We start from the raw sequence: 24,575 nt of genomic DNA, 5'->3' as shown, positions 1-24,575 counted from the left end.
AGTGTATGTTCATAAGGCATTTATAACACATCATGAGTATGTTGTTACCATATAGAGCAGTTATAGAGAAATGCTGTGCATGACTGCTGACTTTCTGTGATGACTGACTTACAACAATGTACAGTATTTTGTCACATGCATGGTTACAGTTTTTACTTTCCTATATCAAGTGACTGATGCCATCATAAAGAAGTGCAGTTATTTATGAATGCTTTATAAAATAGTACTGCAATGCTTATGATATTTTTGCATGTGATTATTACAAGCCCACATCTTCAGATGGCACAAGGAAGGAACACTGATGAAGGAACCATTTATTTCTTAAACTGTAAGATCAGAATGTTTTTCAAGAATATTATTCACACTGAGTAGCAGATGAATCTCAGAAATGCACTGGTTTGTCTGTATATGCACAATTATAGGAGTAAAATCACTGTTCCAGTCCACTGTGTTAGACATTTGTGATGTTAAATTCTGACTATCTTGCTAAACACCAGTTACCATATTTTTTATTTCTATTCAAACTGTGTGTTTTGCCATTTTTTTATTAGATAACCAAGAGTTTGTTATTAACAGCTGTTGATTTTGCCCATGCTGTTGATTTTCTGACGTTCCCAGAAAGGTTTGTTCACAGAAAGGTTTGTCCTCACATTCGCACACCCCGCCCCTGTCTCTCACACTGTAGTTACACTGTAACTACAGTGTGATTGCAGGAAAAAAAGAACAGCGATAAAGGCCTGATAGAGGTACACGCGTGGATTGAATATAACCTGTTGTAGGGCTGACTGAGCTGTTTGTATAGGCTCTATTATCGTCTGCATTATAACAGAATCATAGTGAACATGGTACGCATATTAGCTGAAGACGGACTCCTTTGCAGGCCTTCAGAGAGAGTGCCTCACTACATAGACTTCAGGAAAGCTTAATACTCTAGCTCCCTCTAATGGCTGCTCTGCCAAAACCATCACAAATAAAAAGTTACAATGCTACACGTGGACCTTGCCTCTCCCTGCGATTGTTTTCTTGTATTTTGAAAACCTCCCTATGATGGCATATTATGTTTTGCCTCTCACTGGTTTCTCATTTTGACCCGATACATACCAGAGATAAATGGCATATAGCTGAGCACTAAAGAAAGATGACTTTTCTCCCGCTGTTAAATCACTTCTCTGTTTGCCATGCCACTCCCACAACTGAGTAAAGGTGGAGGAAGTGCAAGTGCATAATACAGCTAGGAGGTTCTATCAGAATGTGTGTAGGTGTACAAGAGGGTGACCTGTAAACTTCAGGTGTTCTATTTCCTCAGGCTTCTCATTCTGATCCTTTCATCTGTCGCACAACTTACCCCCGACAAAATATTAAACAACAACAGCAATAATAATAATAATAATAATAATAAACATTTGCTCCTTCTCTGGGCAGCTTAATCGAACTAGCTGAATGGCCTTGCTTAAACAGCGCATTGATGTCCTCAGTGACATTCCTTGCACAAACACAGAGACGGTGATGTGGGCAATGTCAAGGCTGTCTTTCTGGGTTAAAGTGTTAGGGAGAGAACAAAATCTGTGCATTTCCATTTACTTCAGCGCAGGCCGTTTGTGTACCTATGACCAATTTTTTTTCTCTAAATAAAAGGTTACATATTAGCCAGACTCCAAATATTTGAAAGTTCACCACCTGCGGCCAACAAGTCTCACAATGGCCCAATAAACGGCTGAGAATTTTTTATCAGGTCAATCAAAAGAGATGAAGAGCACTGTTCAACAGAGTTGACCACCACTGCTCTTTCGAGAAGCTCACCATGTTCAGCTTCAGTTTGGCCTATTTCCAAACCATTATATAACAAAATGAAATAATTTCTTACGCCACTCTTGGATCTCACATAGTCAATGTCACCGCTGTAGTGGGGGCATGATAATTACCGAAGGCAAATACAAATAGACACACAGGCAGCGCAGACAGGCCAAATGTGCGGGGTGCAGACAGTGATGGGAGAAACAGTCAAACGTCAACAACAAGTGTAAGCAAAGTTTTTTGTGCCAGCTGGTTGTTTCATCCAGGTAGCGACATGCTGGAATTATCTACGATAGCCCCCGTTTCGCTCTTTTCTACTGACAGCACCATGCAAAACAGAGAGACACACACATGCAGTGGGGTCTGGCTGTTGAGACCATCTTCATTTTCTATTTCAGTAACGAGGCTGTAATATAACACTGTAACACACTGATCTAATTAGATGAGCAGACTAGCGTCACCTAAGCAGGAAAAAAAAGAAAAAAGTAGCTATGTTTTATCTTGTGGTAATGTGTATCAGAGTTATGTTGTTCAAATGTAAACAGCTGGACTGTGTACCTGTTGCTGTATCTGTAAAAATTAATGCTCAATCGGAACAAAACAATTGTATGGAGCTCTTTCAATATGTGATCGCTTAATAGCTGAACATGTAGCAATGCTTCACGTCATGCTTCATATTGACCAAAGCCTTCTGTAACATTACTTCCCCTGCTCCCAAGAGCTTTAGAGCTATGGGGCCTATGATTTACAGATGGGTCATACACTGGATAGCCAGACAGCACCTTTCCAGGACTGAGAAGCTGGACTCAGACATAGCTTTAGGAAAAGGGTGTTTATATATTGTATGACACTCCCTTGCATTGCGGGTCGTAATCAACAACCTTTGCAAACAGCACACTGGTGACATTAAGTTTACAGTGCCAAGAGGCCAAAGTCCCCAGCAAGGAAATCCAACGAGCCTGAAAAAGTTGATTCCATTAAAGTCCTATATTGTGGTCCAATGTTTTATTGAAAATGTAAATTAATGTTAATGTTAGACATATGTCATTTTGTTGACAATGGTAGGTCAATCTATTATGTCACTAAAAATTTGACAAAATGAATTTTATCGCTCTGATCTGTAATCTTTATTACATTTGATTGGCTGTGTATGCTTCCTGGATGCTTTCTATTGCTTTAGTGTCATTACACTGTTTGCTAAGAAGATTGCACTTTTTTGTGAACAATTTTTATTGTTATAACATACTATAGAGAAATGCACCTTCATAGACACATCATCTTAAATACATACAAGCTGACTGTAAGTAGTGCAGAGTGATAAAAATAAAAGGAAGATTACACTTGACAGACTATCCCAACTTTTATCTGCTGATTTAGTGAGCTAATGCAGGATTAAAAGTGTGCCCAACCTTGCAAAATTGAGATTTATATAAAACAAACAATTTAGCAATTTTGTTTTCGGGCCCCCTGTTTTTTCCCAATCAAGCGGGCGATTTGGGATCAATGCACTCTCTCGACTGCTTTGGCAGTGATACTGAGATGTGAAGCCAAATTTTACATTATATAACCAGGTGCTGAGGAGGACAGTGTTTCACTTAAGTTTGTGCTTAAACGTCTGCTGAGGTACCAGGTGCAAGTTATTTTGTAAGATTCTTTGTGCAAGCTTTGTTAATTCAATTATTTATTCATTCATTTTTTTTGATTGTGCTTCTTTATGATTTATTTGATGTCTCGTGTGTTTTGAAAAAAGCATTGAATTTTGGGACAGGGAGCATCAAACGTGTCTAAAGGCATACAACAGAAATTCTTCTAATTGCCTGTGAAGCAGGCAGAGTGGGAGAAATATGTGAAGTGTTATAATTATGAAGATACTGTGAGAGAGTTAGAACAATCCCCTTTGTCTAATCTACTCTTCAGTTTCAGACAGTGTAAGAGTTTTGATATGGAAATCTAATAGCAATGGGTAACTCAAAGCACCCATACAGAAGCACTTATTCAGAAGCAACCTATAACAATGACATGTGAACAACTGAGCCCTCAGTGGGCTTAATTAGAGAGTGGGATAGAAACAAAGCAATAAAATCATGGGAACATTATATTTCAGATGCCAAGAAAAAACACAGTAGACCTCAGTAACATGCTCTGGAATCATAGATTTACAGATCCGTACACTCTAGAAACACCTCAAGTAATAATCATTCATCCATGACCACTACTGCCTGTTGATTTTATTATGATTAGCGATCAGCCTGTTTATGTTATCATTTTCATTTGTCTGCAAAAAAAAATTGCAACAGACCAAACAGATAACTGGTAATGTCTGGTCTACAAACATAACATTTGAGCCTTTTGCTTTGTTAGAATGGAATACCTGAGCTGGTGAACAAAACAGTTGCAAGCCAAAAAACATGTTAAAGCAGAAAAATAATTTAAAAATAAGTTTTCATGTAAAAGAATTTCAAATAGCTCTTTAAAGAATTGAGCGACATTCTGTGATTCATATAGGTGGGAAATACTAAGTCAGGTCCACTGAGGGAAAAGTGATCTGACACTGATGTACTTTCATGTGCAGTGTTAGACGCACACTTTGTCTGATTGGTCCCTCCACACTTCTATTCTTTTGGCAGGCATTAGTCGACTGTGTGCGTTCCCTCTGATGAGAACAAAGTACATCCTGTATGCAGAATAGGGTACACAAAGTATATTTGGACAGCGCTCACAGGGGTGGGAGGATTTTGAAATGCATCATTGATTGGACGCAGAGAAGCCTTAAATAATGCATTTGTAGGGAATTCTGCACTCGGAATCAGAACCCATTGCACAGAAGAGGGTAAAAGTAACTCAGGGAGAGACTGACTAACCATGAGTGGATGTCCTTATTTTGGAAAGAAACAGCTGTATGTATTTCTCACACCAGCTTTTTTTGTGTGAAAATCTGCACATGTATGGCATTGTCCAGAAACAAACAAATAAAAATAATCATCATAAACAAATAGTTGTCTGTTAAAATCCTCTTTGTAAATTCTTTGTACATCTAACCAAACACTTTTCCAGAATTTTCTCCCTGCTACAAAATGTATAATTTACATTTCTTTTGACTAACTCAACATGGCACCTCTTTCAAAGACGTGTCTTTGAAAGCTTGTTCAGCTTTCCAGTTTCTGGCTGATTTCATATTCTTACAGTTTGACTCTTGTTATTACTGCTGTGTTCACAGGTTATTTCAGAACAAGTTTCAGGTGAAGGAAGAGGAAGATGACTCTCAGGAGGGAGTCAATAAGGCCAGCAAAGGAGGCATCATCTATGGGGACTACCTGCAGGTAAACCCCTCATCATTCAGAAAGAAGTGACAACAGAAATAGTCACAGCACAAACCACTGTGACATGATTAAAATAATGTACATACAGTAAAGGTTACACAGTAAATAGATAACATATTGAGAACATATTGGAATATATTGAGAATGGCGCAAAATGATGCATATAGGGATCTTAACTTTGCGTGACAAAATGTAATGTATTTTTTCCATTTCTTGAACAATTTAAACAATTGTAGATTAACTAGTTTTTTTTTTAGTTTCATACTCAGTAGTTTCAAACACTGGTGGCTACAGATCACACCCAGGTTAGTATAGGATAGGTTAGTTTGGATAAAGACCATGGTGCTCATTACTGGCCTTTTGCTTTGCAGCTGGACAAGGTGGTGACAGCTCAGGTACTTCAGAGTGAACTGAAGGGAAACAAGATCCACGATGAGCACCTTTTCATTGTCACCCACCAAGGTAAAACAGTGATGCATTTCAAAATGGTGTGGTTAAACTGTAAATAAGTGATGCATTTCAAAATGGTGGGGGTAAACTGTAAATAGACTGCAGTGTGCTTACTTTACATAGAGTGCAGGTATGAGAGCAAATTTAGGCCAGTGCACACCACAATGTGTACATTGATATATATATATGAAATGGAAGCAAATTATGTCGTATAATACTGTGAGGTATTTTCAAACACACTGCATTTTTAAATTTTATTTCAGCTTATGAACTCTGGTTCAAACAGATACTGTGGGAATTGGATTCAGTGCGGGAAATTTTCATAAGTGGACATGTGAGTGCTCTTCCTCTTCAGGAAATTTATACTGCACGTAAACAGCAAATACACTGAAATTGTTGTTGTAATGACTAGCCATTCTTACAAAATGTCAAATATTCTTTCCTCTCTTGAAAGAGGAAAAGTAGGTTATTGGTTTATTGATTTATTAGACTGGGCCTAAATAACTTTGGCTCGCCAGGTTCGCGATGAAAGGAACATGCTCAAGGTTGTGACCCGAATGCACAGAATCGCCATGATTTTCAGACTGCTGGTCGATCAGTTCGCTATTCTGGAGACAATGACGGCCCTGGACTTTTTTGATTTTAGGTAAGTTAACATGGAATTTCCTAAATGTAGAAGATATTAATTAAACCATATCATAAAGTGCAACAGCACATGCAGCATTTATTCAATGTGTTATTTTAAAGAGTGGGTATGCTTTTGCTCTGATGGCCCCACTGATGCTTCTTTTGTGCAGGGATTACCTTTCCCCTGCCTCCGGGTTCCAGAGCCTTCAGTTCCGCCTGCTGGAGAACAAAATCGGCGTTGCGGATAATCAGAGGGTTCCTTACAACCGGCGCCACTACAGGGACAACTTCCGCGGCCAGGAGAGCGAGATCCTGCTAAAGTCTGAGCAAGAGCCTACGCTTCTTATCCTGGTGGAGGTAACGTGTGAGAAAACGGGCTGCCTTAATGTGGCATCAGCTGTTCAAACGGGCAGGCGATGGACTTTTAACAAGATAAATGCTCTCCCTCAGTCGCTGACCCTGAAACAGACCGTGTCCGACCGCCTTGTAATTGAGAAAATGAGTCACTTTCGTTGTAATGATTTAAGCACTCAATTACGGCTGAAACATTGGTGTTAGCGCTAATGAGATCGCCCAGACGCGGCTCCCGTAGGAATCGCAAAGGGTCGCGCGCTCGTGTCGCGGCTGGCAATGATGACAATGAATCATATTTAAAACAATTGCTCACAATGAGCCCCAGCGCAAGAGGTCAGGAGTTCCTGGGTAATTTTGTGGCAGACTAAACGGACACCCTTTTGGACTAATTAAAAGCAAACTCCTCTTGACAGGGAATTTCAGCTCTCTGTCACATTCAGTCTGATGGTAGTACATCCAGATAAAACATTCTCACCCTTTTCTTACCCCCTTGACCTTAGCACCCACTCATAACCTTATGTCAGACTGGCCAGGGAGTTAGATGCAGCATTTAGATTCTGCCCTGACCTGTGGAAAACAAGAATTCTGCTGCCAGTATATCAAACACAATTTTATTTAGGAGTGTCAGTCTGTGATTACTACCAAAGACCCCTCCCGCTCTCTCTGCTCCCCTCTGCAATGCTGATCTGAGATCAGTGATCAGAATTCCACCTGAAGAGTGGCTGAGGTATAGATATTGCTATGGGAAACAGAGAAGGAACAAGTTATGTGGACAATATTGGAATGTGTTCAGTGCATCACTTAACTTATCTATTGAGTTAAAATCAATAGGAATTGTTCTCTTGTGCAATTGTTCACAGTAATTTTCCACTTTCAGCAATGGCTGGAGAGAACTCCTGGACTTGAGGAAGAAGGATTCAACTTCTGGGGGAAGCTGCAAACAAACATTTACGAATGGCTAAGGCTGGAAAAAGAGAAGATTGAGGTAGCCACGCCTTGTTTTTAAAAATTATTTAAACAGATATGTATGTGTATTCCTTCTAACCTGTTTTTCACTTATGCCATGTGCTTTTTTTCTGTTAACAGAAACTCCCAGAGTCAGAGACAAAGGAGGAAATGCTGGCTGACCTGGCCAAGCACAGAGAGGTTTTCACTGCTTTGTTTGATGAAAAGCGTCATGACCACCTACTGAGCAAAGGTGAGCATGAGCTCTACGGGCCTTTTTATAGAAAAAACATTTATGTTTATATATAATATTTCACATCTTAAATTCCCAAAATAGGGCGACATTATCAGTAATCAATAGAAATTGTAATACATGCTATATATTTCAAACAAAGCATTTTACAAAAATGATTGTTTACAATGTAAGTGTACTCCTATTTTGAATTTTATGGACCAAGTCAAGAGGCATTTAAAGGTGAACCCCAGGGAAAGTGCGTAGTTGGACATACCAACCCCACACCAAGTCAATGGCCCTTTGGATCCATAAATGCTAATCACTTTCCCTGGGTTTTATTCTCACACTGAGCCACGCTGAGTCTTTTTTTTAGTCAACACAGTGATTGCATGGCTCTGCCTTCCCACAGGGGAGAGACGCCTCTCCTACAAAGCCCTCCAGGGAGCCCTCATGATCTACTTTTACAGGTAGGTCTTTTCCTCTTTGCTCCCCATCTGTCATTCTGGCACTTTCAGAGGCTCAATTTCACACCCGTCTCCCCCCCCCCCCCCCCTTCAGAGAGGAGCCCCGTTTCCAGGTCCCGTTCCAGCTCCTGACCTCCCTGATGGACATCGACACCCTCATGACAAAGTGGAGATGTAGGTTGCCACTGACGCCACACAGACTCGGGCTGTGCCTTATTGCCATTTTTAGTCCCAGCCTTACCTCAGATTCCTTTTCAAAAAGATATTTCTGTTGCCTGTCCTCTGTATGCATTTTGATTCTGAATGTCAAAAACAGAGCCTGGTTGTTGGGAAACCGCTGTTTTAATGAGATTTGATCCACACTTTTCACCTTCGTGACCTTTTGTTAATGCAAGCGAAAGGCAGAGATTTGCAGTAACCTGGGTAAACTCCCACTGACCTTTCACCCTGTCTCCCAGACAACCATGTCTGCATGGTGCACAGAATGATTGGCAGCAAGGCTGGAACTGGGGGATCGTCTGGGTACCACTACCTCCGCTCCACTGTCAGGTGCCTCAAAATGTCCTTGATCCATTCTCAACTCCAGATTTCATTTACTCTGCATTGTAGTAAGTGCTTACAGCTAGTGAACAGCTGAAAATGTGGACCTGATAACTTGCCAACATGTCAAGGGAACTCAAGGTAACATGTTGTTTGGAAAGAAAAAACCAAAAAGCTAACAAAAAGTATGGTGAAGAAAAAAACTGGTGGAATAAATTGTTCAAATGAAGCTTGTTGCACGGTAAACCTGAATGTAAAATCAATTTCATATCTGATAAATGAGCAGCACAGTAGCTTGTTCTAGTCTATCAAGTGTTTATTTTCAAACTTTATAGATAAAAAATACAAAACAACACGAAAAAAAAATCTTCGAACTTGCAAAAGTATGTCAGGGAAAGAAAAACTGTATTGATGGCAGCAAGATGGATGATTTAAAATTGGTGCTGTATTCATAAGACTTTTTTTTTTGTTTGCAGTGATCGTTACAAAGTCTTTGTGGATCTCTTTAACCTGGCGACCTTCCTGGTGCCACGTGACTGGGTGCCCAAGCTGAACCCCAGTGTCCACACGTTCCTGTACACAGCCGAGTGCTGCGACAGTTCCTACTGCAGCAGTGATGACTCCGATTAGGGCACCGCTCCCTGGGACACTGGCCTCTCTCTCTCTCTCACCTCCTGCGATCAATCTCCTCCTCTCCAAACAGGACTAATTACACAGATGCATCACAAACACATGTATATATTTTGTATTTATATAATTTATACAAGCAGCTCTCAGATGATTTGGGATGTTACCACGTGATTTATGTACATATTCTGATTTATAAAACCATCATTTGAAATAACCGCCCTCATATACATAATGTATAGTTTTTTTTAGTTTGAAATATTCTTGGCTTGTTTGTTGTTTATTTGCAATATATTATGTACAGTGACGTTCATTTCAGATATTCAATATTTTGAAATTTTTTTAGCAGAGGTGGAGTTACCATGTGTAAAATCTTGTTCACCGTGTGTAAAATCTTGAAATCTTGCTTCACTGTGATGGATCTAGGGACTTAGTGAAATGGAACCCACTGTGTACCTCGGGTGCTTTGAAAGATGTCCATAGTCTTTCCATCTCACACATACAAGACAATGAAAATAAAGACGTCATGCCCACCATCTTGTATCATAACACCCACACGTTTCAGCTTGCCCTGGAAAACCATATGAACCACAACAAGTGGATTGTTGCCCCATGTGTCTGGCTCTGATTCCGCAGGTAGTAGTGTCACAATAGTGTAAAGCAACAGGATTTATAACCCCAAGTTTACCATTTCAATTCCGTGGTGGAGCACTGCTGTTCTACCCTTGGGACAGGGTCTTTAACCAAATATTGCCTCAGTAATATTCAGCTGTATTATAATTAATATGTGAAAATGGTAAGATATGCATGTCTCAAAAAAAGATAAACCCATGGGCAAAGAGAGACAAGTGTAACAATGCAGTGCAAAATGCTGGTTGGAGATTTGCAGGTGCTCCTGTGTCATATTATTGATTCAAGTTCAGAATTATTACTGGGATACTGTTGCTGCACCCTCAGCCTAGAGGGTTTCAGTAAATATCCAGCGATACTAATGGGTAATATCTAAGTCACATACTGCAAGTTCCACCTGCTGAGAAAATAAAAAACATCTCTTGACACAGTCTGATGCAACCCTGCAGCCTCTATAATTATCATCATCCCCTCTGTTGTGTGAGTTATTGAAAATAGGACAAACAGTGAGGTGTAAGATATCACAAAATTTCACAAAATACTCAAATTGCACTTGGAGTCAGAACTTAATTTGCTGAGCGTGAATGGTCCTAACTCTGTGCTTATTAATAATGGCAAGCAACCTTTTAATCATAACAATGTAAGGTTATGAGATTATTCCATGACAGGTGCAGAGCATTCAGCCCATGTAGGCTCATTGCACTGTAAGCATAATGCACCTTTTCACTTAGCACAGTGTCAAGCCTGGTCCAAGTGTCTCTACTTTTGCTGCCAGTCTCTATTAATGAAAAAAAATGTAAAAGGATTCACAATTTACTCACAAATGAATTGTCTCTAATAGGTGAGGTAAAAAAAAAATTAACATCCATGACCCCCTGTTAATTGTTTCATGTCCTAACACATCTTCCCAGGGAACAGAGGGGTGGGGTAGTTCATTTCTCTCCTTCGTGACACTTCTTTGATGTTGTCATAAAGCATTGTGAAGGTTACCATGTGATCTCAGTGGCAACATATTCAAACATTAGGATCCCTCTTTCCCCCCCAGGAATTCAATCCAGATATCCTTCTCCAGGATTTAGCGGGTTACATTCTACAAATTACATTTCCTTATGATAATATTTCATACCTGCTGTCTGGGTAGTTTGTGCTTCTCTACCTTTTGCTATCACTGCCCCTGACTTCCTTCATTTAAATATCACAGCTACCCTAAATACTCTGCATGAGTGCACAAATACATCTAAGACTCTTGGGCCCAAGTGGAACTTGTTATAGTTGTACAAGTCCCTTGTTTCAGGTGGAGACCTACAGTCCCATTAAACCTATAGCCACAAAGTAAATATCTTGCTTCTCTGGGCAGCCATGTGGTACCAGCAGAGTTACAGTGGAGACAGCTGTTTTTACAAACAACTGGTTTTGTGCTCAATCTTGCTTGCCAAGTTCACAAATATGTCCTGCCGAACCTCCAATCTGCCTTTTCAATGTGAGTCATGAGTATTGGATCCACCCCCTCCTGACGGTGCGTATCAGGTTGTATATATTTACTTTTTTGTACGTTTTTCCCTCCCCTGTATACATGTTTCACCTCTGCATCTCCATCTTGCTGTAATGATGACCCAGCCTTGCACTGCATTTGGAACTCCTGTGGTTCCCTATCACCTCCTTTGGCCTTGTGTGCCCCACTACCTTGTGACAACACTATAAGAGAAAGCCAAACATTAAAACAATCTATGTCTCTCTACATATGAGAGACAGTTATGCTATGGATCTGAGTTTTTATGGGATGAGGTGTCAATGCTGCGTATTGGTTGCATGTTTATTGTACTCTCTACCACAGATGTCCCTTGAAAACACCCTACTCAGAGCCTTCAGTAATACTTTGAGTTTGACAGTCTGCCACAGCACATATGGTATGAAAACACTAAAACACATATATGCATGTGAATTTACTTCATTTGCTTTTACTCTAGTTAAATGACTCTTTGTGCACCAGTTCCAGAGAAAATCGCGACATCTTAAACCATAGCGATTATGCTGAATTCTCTTTTCTCTACATTTGTGCATGCGTTATGCATTTGTGTATGCACTGTTCTCTTGTGTGCAGAGTTAGGTTTTTTCATCTAATTCAGCTGAATCTGGGTAATAACAGAGTGCCCAGCATGTTTGTTAAATTGCCAGTGCTTGGCTTTGTTATGGTCCCTGTGGTGTCATATCCAGTGAGGAGCACTGGCTGCCTGGCCTGCTGACTGCAGCACTGTAGCATGTGGTGCCACCCAGGTAATGTGGGCGGCTGCTGGCGTCCGCTGTCGCTACCAGAGATCCCTTGCGCTACCAGCCTCTGAATCACCTCCTCTTTCCCACTCAGTGAGAACAGGGAGCCATCATGCATCAACCATCACTTAAGGGATGAATCCATCAACTATTAACACCAATGCAATGACAGGAAATTCTGAGAATGACAAAAACATAACATCTGGATTAAAAAAAATGATAGATCAAGGGAAGAAACAAAACGTACCAATTCTGATCATTTTACCACATGCTAAGTGAACATGTGAGTCTGCAGATACTGTACATACCCCTGTCTATTATTTAGGTAGTAACTGAAAGTATGTTTACAGTATGCTCAACAGAACAATATTTTTAATAAAAATATTTAAAATAAATATAACAGATACCAATAAGCACGTTCTAAACCATGAATGCACTGTGAATTAATGATTATCCTTTTGGCTGAAAATGGATATGTCGTTGAACTTGTTGCTGACGAATTGTGCTGATTCAGTGTTGACTTAGAGACTGAGGAATTCGCTTCAGGTGTAGCCCGTCTGTGCTTTTTATCTGGGCCAGAGTCAGATTCAGTGTTGCACTGTACATCGGCATTAAATTAACACCATCATCAGTCACTGTTACCACTTGTAGTTGATCAATACTCCTCCGGTCTGCTGTCAAAACAGTATCATCTGAGAGTGGTGTTTCTTCATCATACCTGAGGCCATGCTATATACATAACTAAATACATAATCAAAAGTCTGACAATGTTACTGTTACACTAAACAAAGTGTTTAACTTGTCATGCTGTTTATCCACATCAAGCCCTGAGACCTGACTCCAGGACCATGGAAATGCACCTTACACAGCCAGTAGAGCAGTAGTGTCATCATGCTAGCAAGAGCGCAACGTGAAACATTGGCTGAAATTAAAGGACAACGTGCATTGCAGCTGAGCTGTATAGAGGTCATGGTCTTTGTCAGTGTTGTTGCTTAATACTCAGTCAGTATGTACTGTGGAACTTCATGGGCATGTCTACTGTACCACATATTGACTACAGTAAGCGAAGTTACCCTGTGCAAGGTTATAATTAAAATGCCTTTCCCAGGATTCAAAATTGCAACCTTCGGATACGACCAGTCCCTCACTACTTCACTGCACTACTGCCCAGCTCCATCGATTGAGTCATTCAACAGCCATTTGGAATGCAGACCTAATAGTCATTAGTCTCAGCCTGACCCGACTTCCTTAATTTGACTGTACCGAGTAGTGACAAGTAATCCGACACCTTGCCCACGATGGCCTGAGGCAGAAGCTAATGACAGTGGCTGAGAGTGTGCTCTGCACCCAGTCAGTCTGGATCCAGCTCACTTCCATCTTTCAGGACTTTTAGACAGGCTGCCAGCCCTGCACCATTAAACACAGCTCAGCAGTGCTTAACTAACAATTACAGTTAAGGTTTTTGGTGTGGATTCTCCGCATCCCTCAACACTAACTTCACGTAAGGGACAGCTAAGCTTCATGCAACCAAATGTTGAGCTAGCAGAATGAGGAATCTAATTATCTGTAAGATCACCTATGTTGTAGCTGACCATGCAATTGATAAAAAAGAAAAAAGATCTGAATTTTGGTTCAAAATGCAGTCATCGTTGCCACAGAGCTAGCGATTCATGTGATCACACATAACCAGCAGCACATTGACTGACTGTTATGTAGTGAACATAACAGTTTTAAATTGCTCCAAATGTCCCTTCAAGTTTATATCAAACAGTAAAACAACACACTGTGCATACATAATTCTGCATAAATCTTTATTCTGATTGTTGAAAAAGACAATGTTTGAAGTTTATTTTCATGGACACAGGAATACTGTCAAGAGATTTACCATACTGGTTGTTTTGTCTTGTGTGTGTTTCTGTAGAGGAAGTCAACCTATCTGATATGTTATCAGGAAAGGAATGTAAACCTGTTGTAGTGAGTGTAAAGCGTGATCAACAGAGAGAAACCAGCAAAATGAAAATCGTCATGAATTTTAAAAAAGAGGATATGTGACTCCCGAGTGGTTGACTGAGATTCTTGATTAAAGCACAGGCCGAGCTCTATGACGGAGGTTAGAGCACAGGCATATCATTGCAACGGTCGAACAAATTGGGTGGGTTTATCAGCAGGGTTTCTTCACCTCCATGCTGTCAGTTGTTGTTGTTCTGATCTGGAATAGTTCCGTTAAAACATGTGTAGAACATCCTGAAAATTTCTCCTTTTTAAACATATCCACCAGAGGGCACAAAAACACCACTAATAAACTAATAAATTTCGTTCTTCTGTTGCCTGCAGCGCAGTATTCACGCACTTCATATGCCTGAGTGTATGTTAGTATGTTTCACATTGTATACACACATACAGTGTATTTACTTATAACATGTTTGCAGCCTCATCCTAGAGTGGAAAATGTAAGAGGACAAGCTGTAAACAGATAAAATATCCTTTTCATGCATAAGCAGCCAGGTAAAAGGACAAGCTTCTCTGGAAATGTAAATGTACTGATGAAAGCAATATTCTTCAGAAGAAGTGCGGATGATATGAAGCAAATGATGACAGTGAGATCAACTGCACTTTCAAGTAGCAAAACTGAAACAACTCCACACTGTCAGAATATTCTTTCAAGTAATCTAAGTAAAGCAGAACAGCGAAGCGGTGTATATTTTGTTTGCAAAACATATGAAGAAAAACAAAATGATTATGCTTTCTTTTATGGAACTGACATAAAAGACCATTAACATTTTCATCAATTAATTGATCCTATGCTGTTTATGGTCTCCTCTGTTTAAAAAACAAGTGTATCTGTCACTCGACATTTTATATTATATATATGTTATATGTCACATGACATATATATATATATATGTCATGTGACATATAACATATATGTACATTATTTATTTTACATTAATAAGAAGCATCGTGTATTCTGTTCAAGTGCAAGTACAAACACGTTTTTCATTTTATTATTTACCCTACAAAAAGCAACTTATGATTAAAATATTTACTTTTACAAGCTTCCCTTTTCTAAAAAAGTTGAATTTCATTTCAAGGCATTGCTCTGCACGGTAAATGCAGTAAATTTTTCCACAAAATACTCCGCCATCTCACTGAGAATTTACAGACTGCTTGCCGATTTAGAAATGGATAGAATATTCCAAAGCATTACATTAATTTCAAAAGATTTTCTGCATGGCTTGCTTGAATAATTGCCGCAATTTGTTTGCTCTGCAAGTCTGTATCTCCAGATATTTTCCTTATAGCTCGCTCAACAATTGTGTCTTTTCTCAAAATCCTGCACTCAGCAGTAACATGCATAGTAATCTGACTGGGTTTTCTGTTAGGTTTGCTAAGAAGCGGAGCGGTTTTTCATGTGCTCTTAGCCTCTTGCATGCGACTGAAATATAATTTTCTCTGAGCTGTGGTAGAATGAACACATACACAAACACACACACAAATGCGCGCACACACAGGCACGCACACAGGCAGCAACACCAAGTGAACTTATGGCAATGTCATCGTACATGCATACGTATTTTGCGTGAATGCATATATTACATAACTGTTTTCTTCTTCAGGCATGGGTCTCTGTTAGAGGGTGTTGTTAAGAGGTTACCAGTGTTTCTTTGTCTCTGGAATGCCTTATGTTGCAAAGACCTCTGAAGCAGTCTGTACTCTTACCATGCTCTTAAGCCCAGAATTACTTTTCTAGAATCCTGGAATAAACAGAGGGCTATACATGTGATACCTCTGTTGCACCCCCTGGTGTCACATGGTATGAACTTGCACAGTTTCCCAAGGTGGAAAACTGGATCCTCGGGCACAGCAGACCTTTCCCTGTAAATGAAGGTGTACATATGACATCACCGTAATGGGGATAAGCCGCTCTACTGCATGAGTAGGTGGAATTAAAGCAGAGAAAACTGTGGCAGAAGATGGTGACAGTCATGTTCAGTCTTTGTCACCAAGAGTGGTGGCTGTCAAGATGGCATATGAGACTCAGATGGACAGTGAAAAAGGCTGTACCTGACTGTCACCATCTGAGTCTCATATGTAAAGGACTCACCTATTCTTCATTCTTTCACTTTAAAACAGCTTTTGTTCAAATAGGGAAACACATTAGTGGAATTTGCAGGAAGACTTGGGGCACAGTGCATATAATGGATGAGATTGGCAAGGCCAGCTGTAAGGCTTATGCAATAATTACAACTGTAACACTGGCAGTAAAATGACTTGGGAATCATCCAATAACTTTTTTTTTTATTTGAAATGGGCTTGGACACGTTACCAGGCAACGTCCTAGGTGAAAGACATTCCATTAATTCAATTCATTTAAATCATGCAGGGGCAGTCTGATATTATCTGTTTCATAATGTGCTGGTGAAAAGAATTGACCAATCACAACCTTCTTTTATTAATTATTTGTTATTAAAAAAAGAAACAGACTGGTCGATAAGAAGTGTGGCACCAGGTTCCCTTTACATGTACAATAAATATGATTTTCATGTAATAAGGTTAATTCATTTGCATGTCTGTGACTGGTCTTTCATCTTGGACAATAACCATATATAGAGTTTAGGCTTTGATTGGCCCTTTAACTCACACTAGCAGAAGAAAGGAAGAAGAAACATCCTCACTGAACTTTGCCAGCAAGAGAAAGTTTTTCTTTTATTGCATTTGTCAAGATTTGTTCCGGCTCTCAAATTTGTGTGCGTACGTTCACATTCTCAGTGTGACCCAACTTCAAAACTGTAATCTAAATTCACCATGGATTCATTTTGAAATACATATTTTTGATTAAGCTATAGCAACAATTTAATTTTTCAACACAGCAATTTTACAGTTTGCCATAGTCTGTGACTACGTCAAATATTTTTTTCTGTGTTTCACAATACCTACCAAGAACACAGTAAAGGGACAGCTATGTGATGGAAGTGTTGCACTCCTTTGTGGGAAAGCAAGAAGGGTGGCCGTCAAGATGGCAGTTTCTAAAATACCTACATATTTTAGCACCACGAGAAGAAAGTTCTGGAAAACCTCTGCACGATTATTCCTGTTTCATGTCTCTGCTTGGCGTGCCTCCCCCATATTTACGGGTAATCAGCTGCTGAGTCCTCGCCCTAAGACCTGCACTTTTGCAGATTTACCAGAGGCCCTAAAAGGCCTCTTTGCTGAAATGTGCCTCTTGACATGCCTCCAAACCCAGTGGTGGCCTGCAAAAATTCATTTATGATAGCCTTTCTTGCAACATTGTGAATCTGTTCCAGAAGCACACCTGAATTTGAGGTGGGTCCAAGGGTTAGCCACTGAGTGCATTCCATGGCGGCGCAGAAATCACCAAGCTGGAAATCGCACCAAGATAATGTGAGAATGTGAAAAAAATGTGAATGTGAAAATGGGAGCGTCACAAGGTGACTTCGGGGATGGGCTAGATGATGCCAGTGGAAATGGAAATGTGACTATTTACAAAAAAAAAAAAAAAACGTTTTTGTGGAAATCTGGCTGTTGGTGTGTCAGCTGCCCACAGGTATATAAGGGACACATATAAATATATATATAAGAGGGCAACACTGAGTCCCTGAGTCCCAGAGAACAACGGCCACCTCATTTTTGAATACAGTCTACGTGGCTGTGTGGAGCAGACGTCACACCTATGCAGGATCCATCCTGCTGGGGCTTAAAGTTTACTCAGGTGAAGCCTGTACGTCGTCTTTGAAGAAAGATTCTGAACAACAGAAGCTCTGAGGAGCCCTTGAGAGAAGACAAAAACAAACACCCAAAAAAATTAATCACAAATTGTTGTTATAGGACAATGCAGAATAAAACGAATTAAAAAAATAGCTTGTTTGTTTACATGGTCTGAGCTGTGTGCATGTCTAAATGCGCCTGAAGGCACAAAAGTGTGGTTTGACCTAGTTGAGAAGAGCTGCGTGCGTTTAATGAATCCTCAGAGGATTCATTTTTTCATTGCTCACTGAACAGCAAGGTTATGAGCATGTATATTTTCATTCTGGTTACATACATGCTTTCTGCACTAGCTGTGTATCACGGTCACAGATTAATGTCCGTATGGAGGACGTGCTATCGGTGAATGTCAGGGAGCAGAGACACAGAGAGAAGGCTTAGCTGAATCTCTAGAGGCTGCTCCAGTCATCGGCGAAACAGGGATCAAACCTGAGCTTTTGTCTACTTCAGGCACGCAATCATAAAAATATGGACCCAAATAAATGGGAGGATAAAAACGAGGGGAGAGAGGGAGGACGTATCAGGCTCTGAGCAGCAGAACAGAGGACTCTGCGGCACGCCTGTGATCTCGCGGTGAGCAGCGTCTCCTGCGGCGACGGGCCCGGGAGTCATTAACGCCTCATTGTTTACCGGCGCGACGTTTTTCTGTTGCGCTGCCAGAGAGCGGCCCCGTTGCCGCGGGAATGAAGCAGGGGGAGGCTGTGAGGCTGACAGACTGAGAGAACACCACTGCCCCCCCCCATACGTACAGACACCCCCCGCACCCCCCCCTCGCCCACCCACTCGCTGTCAGGTCACACGTGCAGAGGAGCGCTCCCCGCTGACCGCCCCGCGGACAGGCCGCGGTTTGGACGTCCTCCCCGCCGGCACCCCGCGCGGATCCCCCGCCGGGAGAGAACAGGCGCGTCGGTATACGGGGGCGGAGGCTGAAAGGCACAGACCTTTCAAACCCGGGCCTGAAAATGTCAGGCGCCGCATGGGGGGGGAGCCGTCATTTCCAGCGCTCTCTCTGAGACTCCGCGCCCAAGACGCTGCTGTGGAAACAAAAATAAAGCAGACATAAAGTGAATGGAATGCCTTGTGCCCAGCACTCATTGGACGCAATGAGGTGTCAGGGCCATTCAAGATGGCAATTTACATTTTTGCTTTGAATTTTTAACTGGCTGTACCAAACAACACCCTGCCTCTCACACAGACCCGACAGGTCTGATGTGAACAAAATGACGATCATGTCAATATGCATGCACAGTGTTTACGTCAGAAGCTAGAGCAGAAGCTCCTGAAATGTGAACACTGACAGCTAAATGCCGCTGTTCATCTACATCATTTTTCTTACACCTCCCATGGCCAATTTAGCCTCATTGATTCAGCCATTTAGCCATATGCAACATATATGATTAGCATCCAAGTGCAGGTTGACAGCAATACATTTTTACATGGGATTCAATTCACTCATTTGAGGAAGTTAAGAGCTTAATAATAAATTATTTGTTATATCAATCCATCTGAGCAGTGGGGAGGCAGAGTGGTGTGGTGGCAAAGAGCAGGGCTCGTAACTGAAAGGCTGCTGGTTCAATTCCCCGCAGGGGCACTGCTGTTGTACCCTTGGGTAAGGTAGATTAACACACAGTTGCCTCAATATCCAGCTGTATAAATGGATAAAACTGCAGGTTGCTCTGGTTGAGAGTGTCTGCTATATGGCAACAATGTAATGTAACTCTGGCATTATTAAAAAAACCCTAGATCTTAGGCAAAATGTTTAAAAAAATTAAGTAATAAATTTCAAAATGTCAGCATAAACTATTGTAATTTTCTAAATTTATATTGCATTTAAATTAAAACCCACTTGTATTCTTAAGACGGTAATTTACTGTTATGGTACAATCTAAAAAATATTAAGCTTGATAGAGAGTGTTGTGTTTTTGTTTTACCCTTGTTGTACTGTGACTTGCGCTGTGAATCAGGCCACAACCTTAAAGCAGGTCATCAGACGGCAGGTGTTTGCTGTCCCTTTACTCCACTTCCTCAGTGTTAGAGTAAGTTTGAGTTTCATCCACAATGAGCCCAACACCAGAAAAGTCATTAAGAACTTTAAAGTGGCTTCACGTCTGAGACAAAGACCAGATGCAGTGCATTGCAGAATTCATTACGGTTTCATAAGAAACACGGGGTATGTTTTAACCCACTAATAAGATGTGTGCTTTAATGCTTTGTGCTCTTTTGCAAGGGATCATTTTGAGGGAGCCACACTTCTATTACATGTGCAGGAATATGAAATGTGGTATTGCAGCCTGAGGACGCCTTTATTCTGTACTCAGCTCCTGAGCAATTTAATTGCAGCATATGAATGCTCTGCTAATTATCTAGAATTATGGCCTGGCAAAAGCATTTGCCAAAGGCTCGTCTGAATGCGAGAACAAGAGGTAGAACAGGTCTTGGAACTACATCTCACATTTTCGGATCCCCTTGAGAGTCATAATGCAGATCAGCAGTGAGTTCACCGGTTGGTCCTGCTCGTACTGGCGTCCTCCCTCTCATGATGTCACACACAGCTTGTGTCTGTTGTGGTGCCACCTTGTCCCACCATTCTCCATCACCCCCTGTCAGTTATCCATGGGTCAGGTGTTTAATGTAGCCAGTGGCTACAAAAAATTAAAGTGGCTACAGAAAATTATAACTGATAATAGTCATATAACTTCATTCATTATTAAGTTAATAATTCACAGACCATAGTGTTTCATGATGCTAAATGCCCTGAGCCTTTAAGCTGCATTGGACAAAACACCTGCTGAATAATGAAATAAGTAACTAGAAATGGAAGTTTGAGGACAAAATTTGAATTTGCTTAAAAAAGCCTAGCGTTGTAGTGGATAGTTGTTACAAGCTTTGATCAAGAGATGGTCTGTATCTGTGAACAATTTAGCAGCCCCTTTGTGAAGTCAGCTGCACATGAACATTCTATCCATGTTTGTAAATAGGAAATACTGTATTTTGATGTAAAATCGAATATATCACAACAAAGGTTTTAGGTATTGACACACACCATTGGCACAAGCAATGCAATCCCATGTTAGCTAAAAGTATTGAAAAGCTTCATAAGGGGAGCTGAAAACATGTGAGAGGAGCTACATACAGAAACTTGGATGGAATAAGAAGAAATCGGAACACTGATTTGAGTTTTTCAAGCAAATTTAATAATGACAAATAAAAATAGGTAAAACCAGCTCCCCTGATGGTTCTTCTCATTTCACTGGTACAAGCATTCACACTACAGATGTTCCCACAGCAGGATTCCCTGGCAAGAGTTATCTTCACAATTCCCGCAACTCTTTCTGGCATTCACAGCATCATTGCTACTCCTGATGATTCCCTGCTGCAAGGTGTCAGGGAGTCTGTGACGCCTGGCTATCCCAAACTGGCCTTCAAGACATCGCTTCTGCATCCTGAACATCTGACACCATCTGGACTCCATTTCTGTGATGCATTTCATGTTTGCTGTGAGGCGGCCTTTCATTTTGCACATCCCTCGCCAGAAATTTTGGGCTACTTGGCCAATTCTTATCTTGGGTGTTGCCAACTGCTTCCTGCTCTCCCTTCATTCTGTTCCCTTTGGAACAACAGTTTAGCTTTAATCGATCAGTATTGTAATGAGCCGGGTTCTTAAGGAAGAATGACGCTGCGCAGCGCTAAAATTTAGCTAACTAGCCATTTATTAAGCAACACAGAAAAAACACCACCCACGGGGGCAAAAAAAAAAAAAAGGAGGGGACGAACTAAAAGAGAACGTAAACACAGTCACGGTGGGTAGCTTTGTACAAGTGAAATGAATAGTTTGCAAAGCATGCTGGTCTATGCTTCGCCCACTTCCCCAACACATAACAGTATGTTACGCTAGTCAACAAAATGGAGGGCAGACCAGTGAGATTCTAATTGTTAGTATGGCAATAGACATGGGCATATTGCTGATTTATGATTATCTCATAGACCACAGCGTACTTAAGACATTTCTCCCCTATGTACCTGCAATATAGACTGAAATCCAGCACACAGACAAACTGTTCACTTTCTGTGAGAGAGAGATTAGGTCCATGAGTGTATGCATATGTCTGTATACATGTGTGTGCGCACATGTGCATGGGAGACTCGATGCATGTGTGTATATGTTTTTCTGCATGCATGTGTGTGTGTGTGTCTGTCTGTCTGTCCGTGAGAGAGAGAAATTAGGTCCATAAGCGTGTGCATATGTTTGCATACGTGTCCATGCATTTGTGAGTGTGCGTGTGTGTGTGTGTGCCCATACACAAACGTGCAAGTGTGTGCATGTGCACGTTTCTGTGCTTTTCATACAGTGAAGGCTGCAGCATGAGCATGCTTAGCTACCAACAGAACTGCTGGAGAGTGTCTCTGTAGAGGACAGTTTCATTAATTCTTCATGAGCTTCACTGTAAAACCAGGTTCTTTCTTACAGTGAGGGAACTCCTAAAAGAACGCGCACCCAGCCGTTGCTTGCATGTAGAGTTAAACCCACTTTTTTATGACACTCTGCTATCTGCACTAAGAAATAAACAGTTTATAAAAGGTGGTTACGACAGCAAGGTTATGTATTTGGAGGGATACCATTTTGGTGAATTAATCCACACACAGCCCCCGAAGATGGCGGGTTTATTTGATGTGAGGATTACCGCTGATGTAGGCCCTATAGACTGATGAAACACCACGCCTGAACATATGGAAGAAGCAACAACACATTCTGCCTACCCACTCAAAACAATATCCAATATTACACAAGGGCTCCTGAGTATCTGATCTCTAATTAGTTGCAACTCACCAAAACTCAAGAAGGTACCATTAATGGCGCAGCAGGGTGGAGGCACTGCCCGCATTTACATAAGATTCTGATTGCTGTTGTCATGGCGTTGGGCTGGAATTTGAGAGAGATGGGTTGCTATGCAACTCTGAGCCGAGAGATTCTGTGAATCAGCACTCCACGGTCCGGGAGGGGCATTCAGATATCCACCGTTAGAATATGCAGCCGAACCTCAATTACCAACAGCCACAGATATTACTTCATACTTTATTTCTTAATGAGTGTTTTCTCTCCAAGAACCCATATTCTTCCCCTCAGAGATGCTGCAAAGCGGCTGGCTTTTTTTTTTCAACAACCTTTCATCAACCTTTGCATCATTGGAGAACGCTTTGTCAAAAAGGAGTGTTTTACATTTTTAAACCCAACTCATTTGGGTCTCGGTCCTGTCTCATATGACTCAGTGTGCCGACTCCCCACCTCCCCACTGCCGTGACGCCCATTCCGGCTGTTCTCAAAAATGACCTTATCCCTCATTATTTCCTGCAGCCTTACTACATGAAATGCGGGCAGACACACTTCCTTTTACAAATTGATATGTATTGATTTTTGAGTGGAAGGCCAAGGTCTCCCCTCCCTTCATAATCCATGCAGAGCACCCAGGGCGTCAGCCGTCTCTTCTGCAGTATATTGTCTGCTAACTTTATGTTCTCTCATAAAGCCTCTGACTCGGTGCGCAGTGGGGGAAGAGGTGCTAATATTGTTCTTTGGTAAATTTCAGCACAGCCGAGGATGAATATGCGCTTATATGGCCAAGGGAAACAGGAGCCCCCCCTGGAACCCCCCCGACTCGCTTCCCGCTGCTCCTGTAAGAATGTCTCGCTTGTTCTCTCGCTGCTGGAGACATCCTGGAGAGGTGCGCTTCATCTGTGAAAGTAGCAGAGGTCACGCAACTACCCCCCCAGCCTAATTTATTACATCAAAAGGCTTTCACCCGGCACACTGCACCATTCAGCAATGGACTTGAATGGAAAGGGCCAATTTGGGGAGGAGTGGCGGTGTTCACAGGGGAGTTGGGCTGGGGGGGGGTCATGTCAAGTCATTCAGTGTTGATAACTGTAATGACCTGTATGGAACAGTGACCACAGCAGCAAATTGGTTTGCTAGCAGAAGATTTTGAAAATTATTTAATAATGAAAAAATAAAAACAGTAAAAACAGTTATGAACTTTAATTCCCTTGTATCATTTCAAACACAATTCTCACTTATTTTCATTTCAGCAGTTAATGATTACCATGTGGAATTAGTCCCCCTGTTGCATCTGAAAGCAAAGATGATTTCAGTGTGTTGAGAGGCCGGGTCAAGCAGCACAAAATGGCTGCAGATCAGTACCTAAAAGCGGCTGTTCCTCCCTGCGTCCTCTGGGTGGCAGCATTGCCTACTGCACGGACAGCCTTTTCGCTTGAACGGGATGATCTTCAGGGTGTCTGCTCCCTTCCCCCCCCGGCGTTCGCCTCACCCGCGGAAGCGCGACGCAGTGTGAACACGGCTAATCTCTTCGGTTTGACAGGTTCAGGGATCGATCTCGCGTGCTGTCGACATCTGGTCTCCCCCTGCTCCGCCGTTTGATAATGGAAGATTATAAAAGGCGCAAAGCGTTTGCAACGACGTGACACTTTAACATTGGAGCACATCAAAGCTGCACCTCACCAGAGCCGCAGCCAGTGGGAGAT

The 24,575-nt window shown here is 41.4% G+C and overlaps 1 protein-coding gene across 1 annotated transcript; it reads left to right on the top strand.

The window, feature by feature from the left end:
• Positions 1–4,588: 4,588 nt before the first annotated feature.
• tdo2a (tryptophan 2,3-dioxygenase a) lies at positions 4,589–9,892 on the top strand. The gene is made up of 12 exons (XM_036550708.1): positions 4,589–4,691; positions 5,012–5,114; positions 5,486–5,576; positions 5,828–5,898; positions 6,083–6,210; positions 6,362–6,548; positions 7,423–7,530; positions 7,632–7,743; positions 8,135–8,192; positions 8,284–8,363; positions 8,648–8,738; positions 9,206–9,892. Exons 1-12 carry the CDS (start codon positions 4,657–4,659, stop codon positions 9,357–9,359), a joined length of 1,218 nt encoding a protein of 405 aa, XP_036406601.1. The 5' UTR covers positions 4,589–4,656; the 3' UTR covers positions 9,360–9,892.
• Positions 9,893–24,575: the final 14,683 nt, after the last annotated feature.

Source organism: Megalops cyprinoides, chromosome 18 (assembly GCF_013368585.1).
Source record: "Megalops cyprinoides isolate fMegCyp1 chromosome 18, fMegCyp1.pri, whole genome shotgun sequence".
Taxonomy (NCBI): domain Eukaryota; kingdom Metazoa; phylum Chordata; class Actinopteri; order Elopiformes; family Megalopidae; genus Megalops; species Megalops cyprinoides.
Note: the sequence above shows the minus strand (reverse complement) of the source record. Positions and strands in the feature narration are given on the sequence as shown.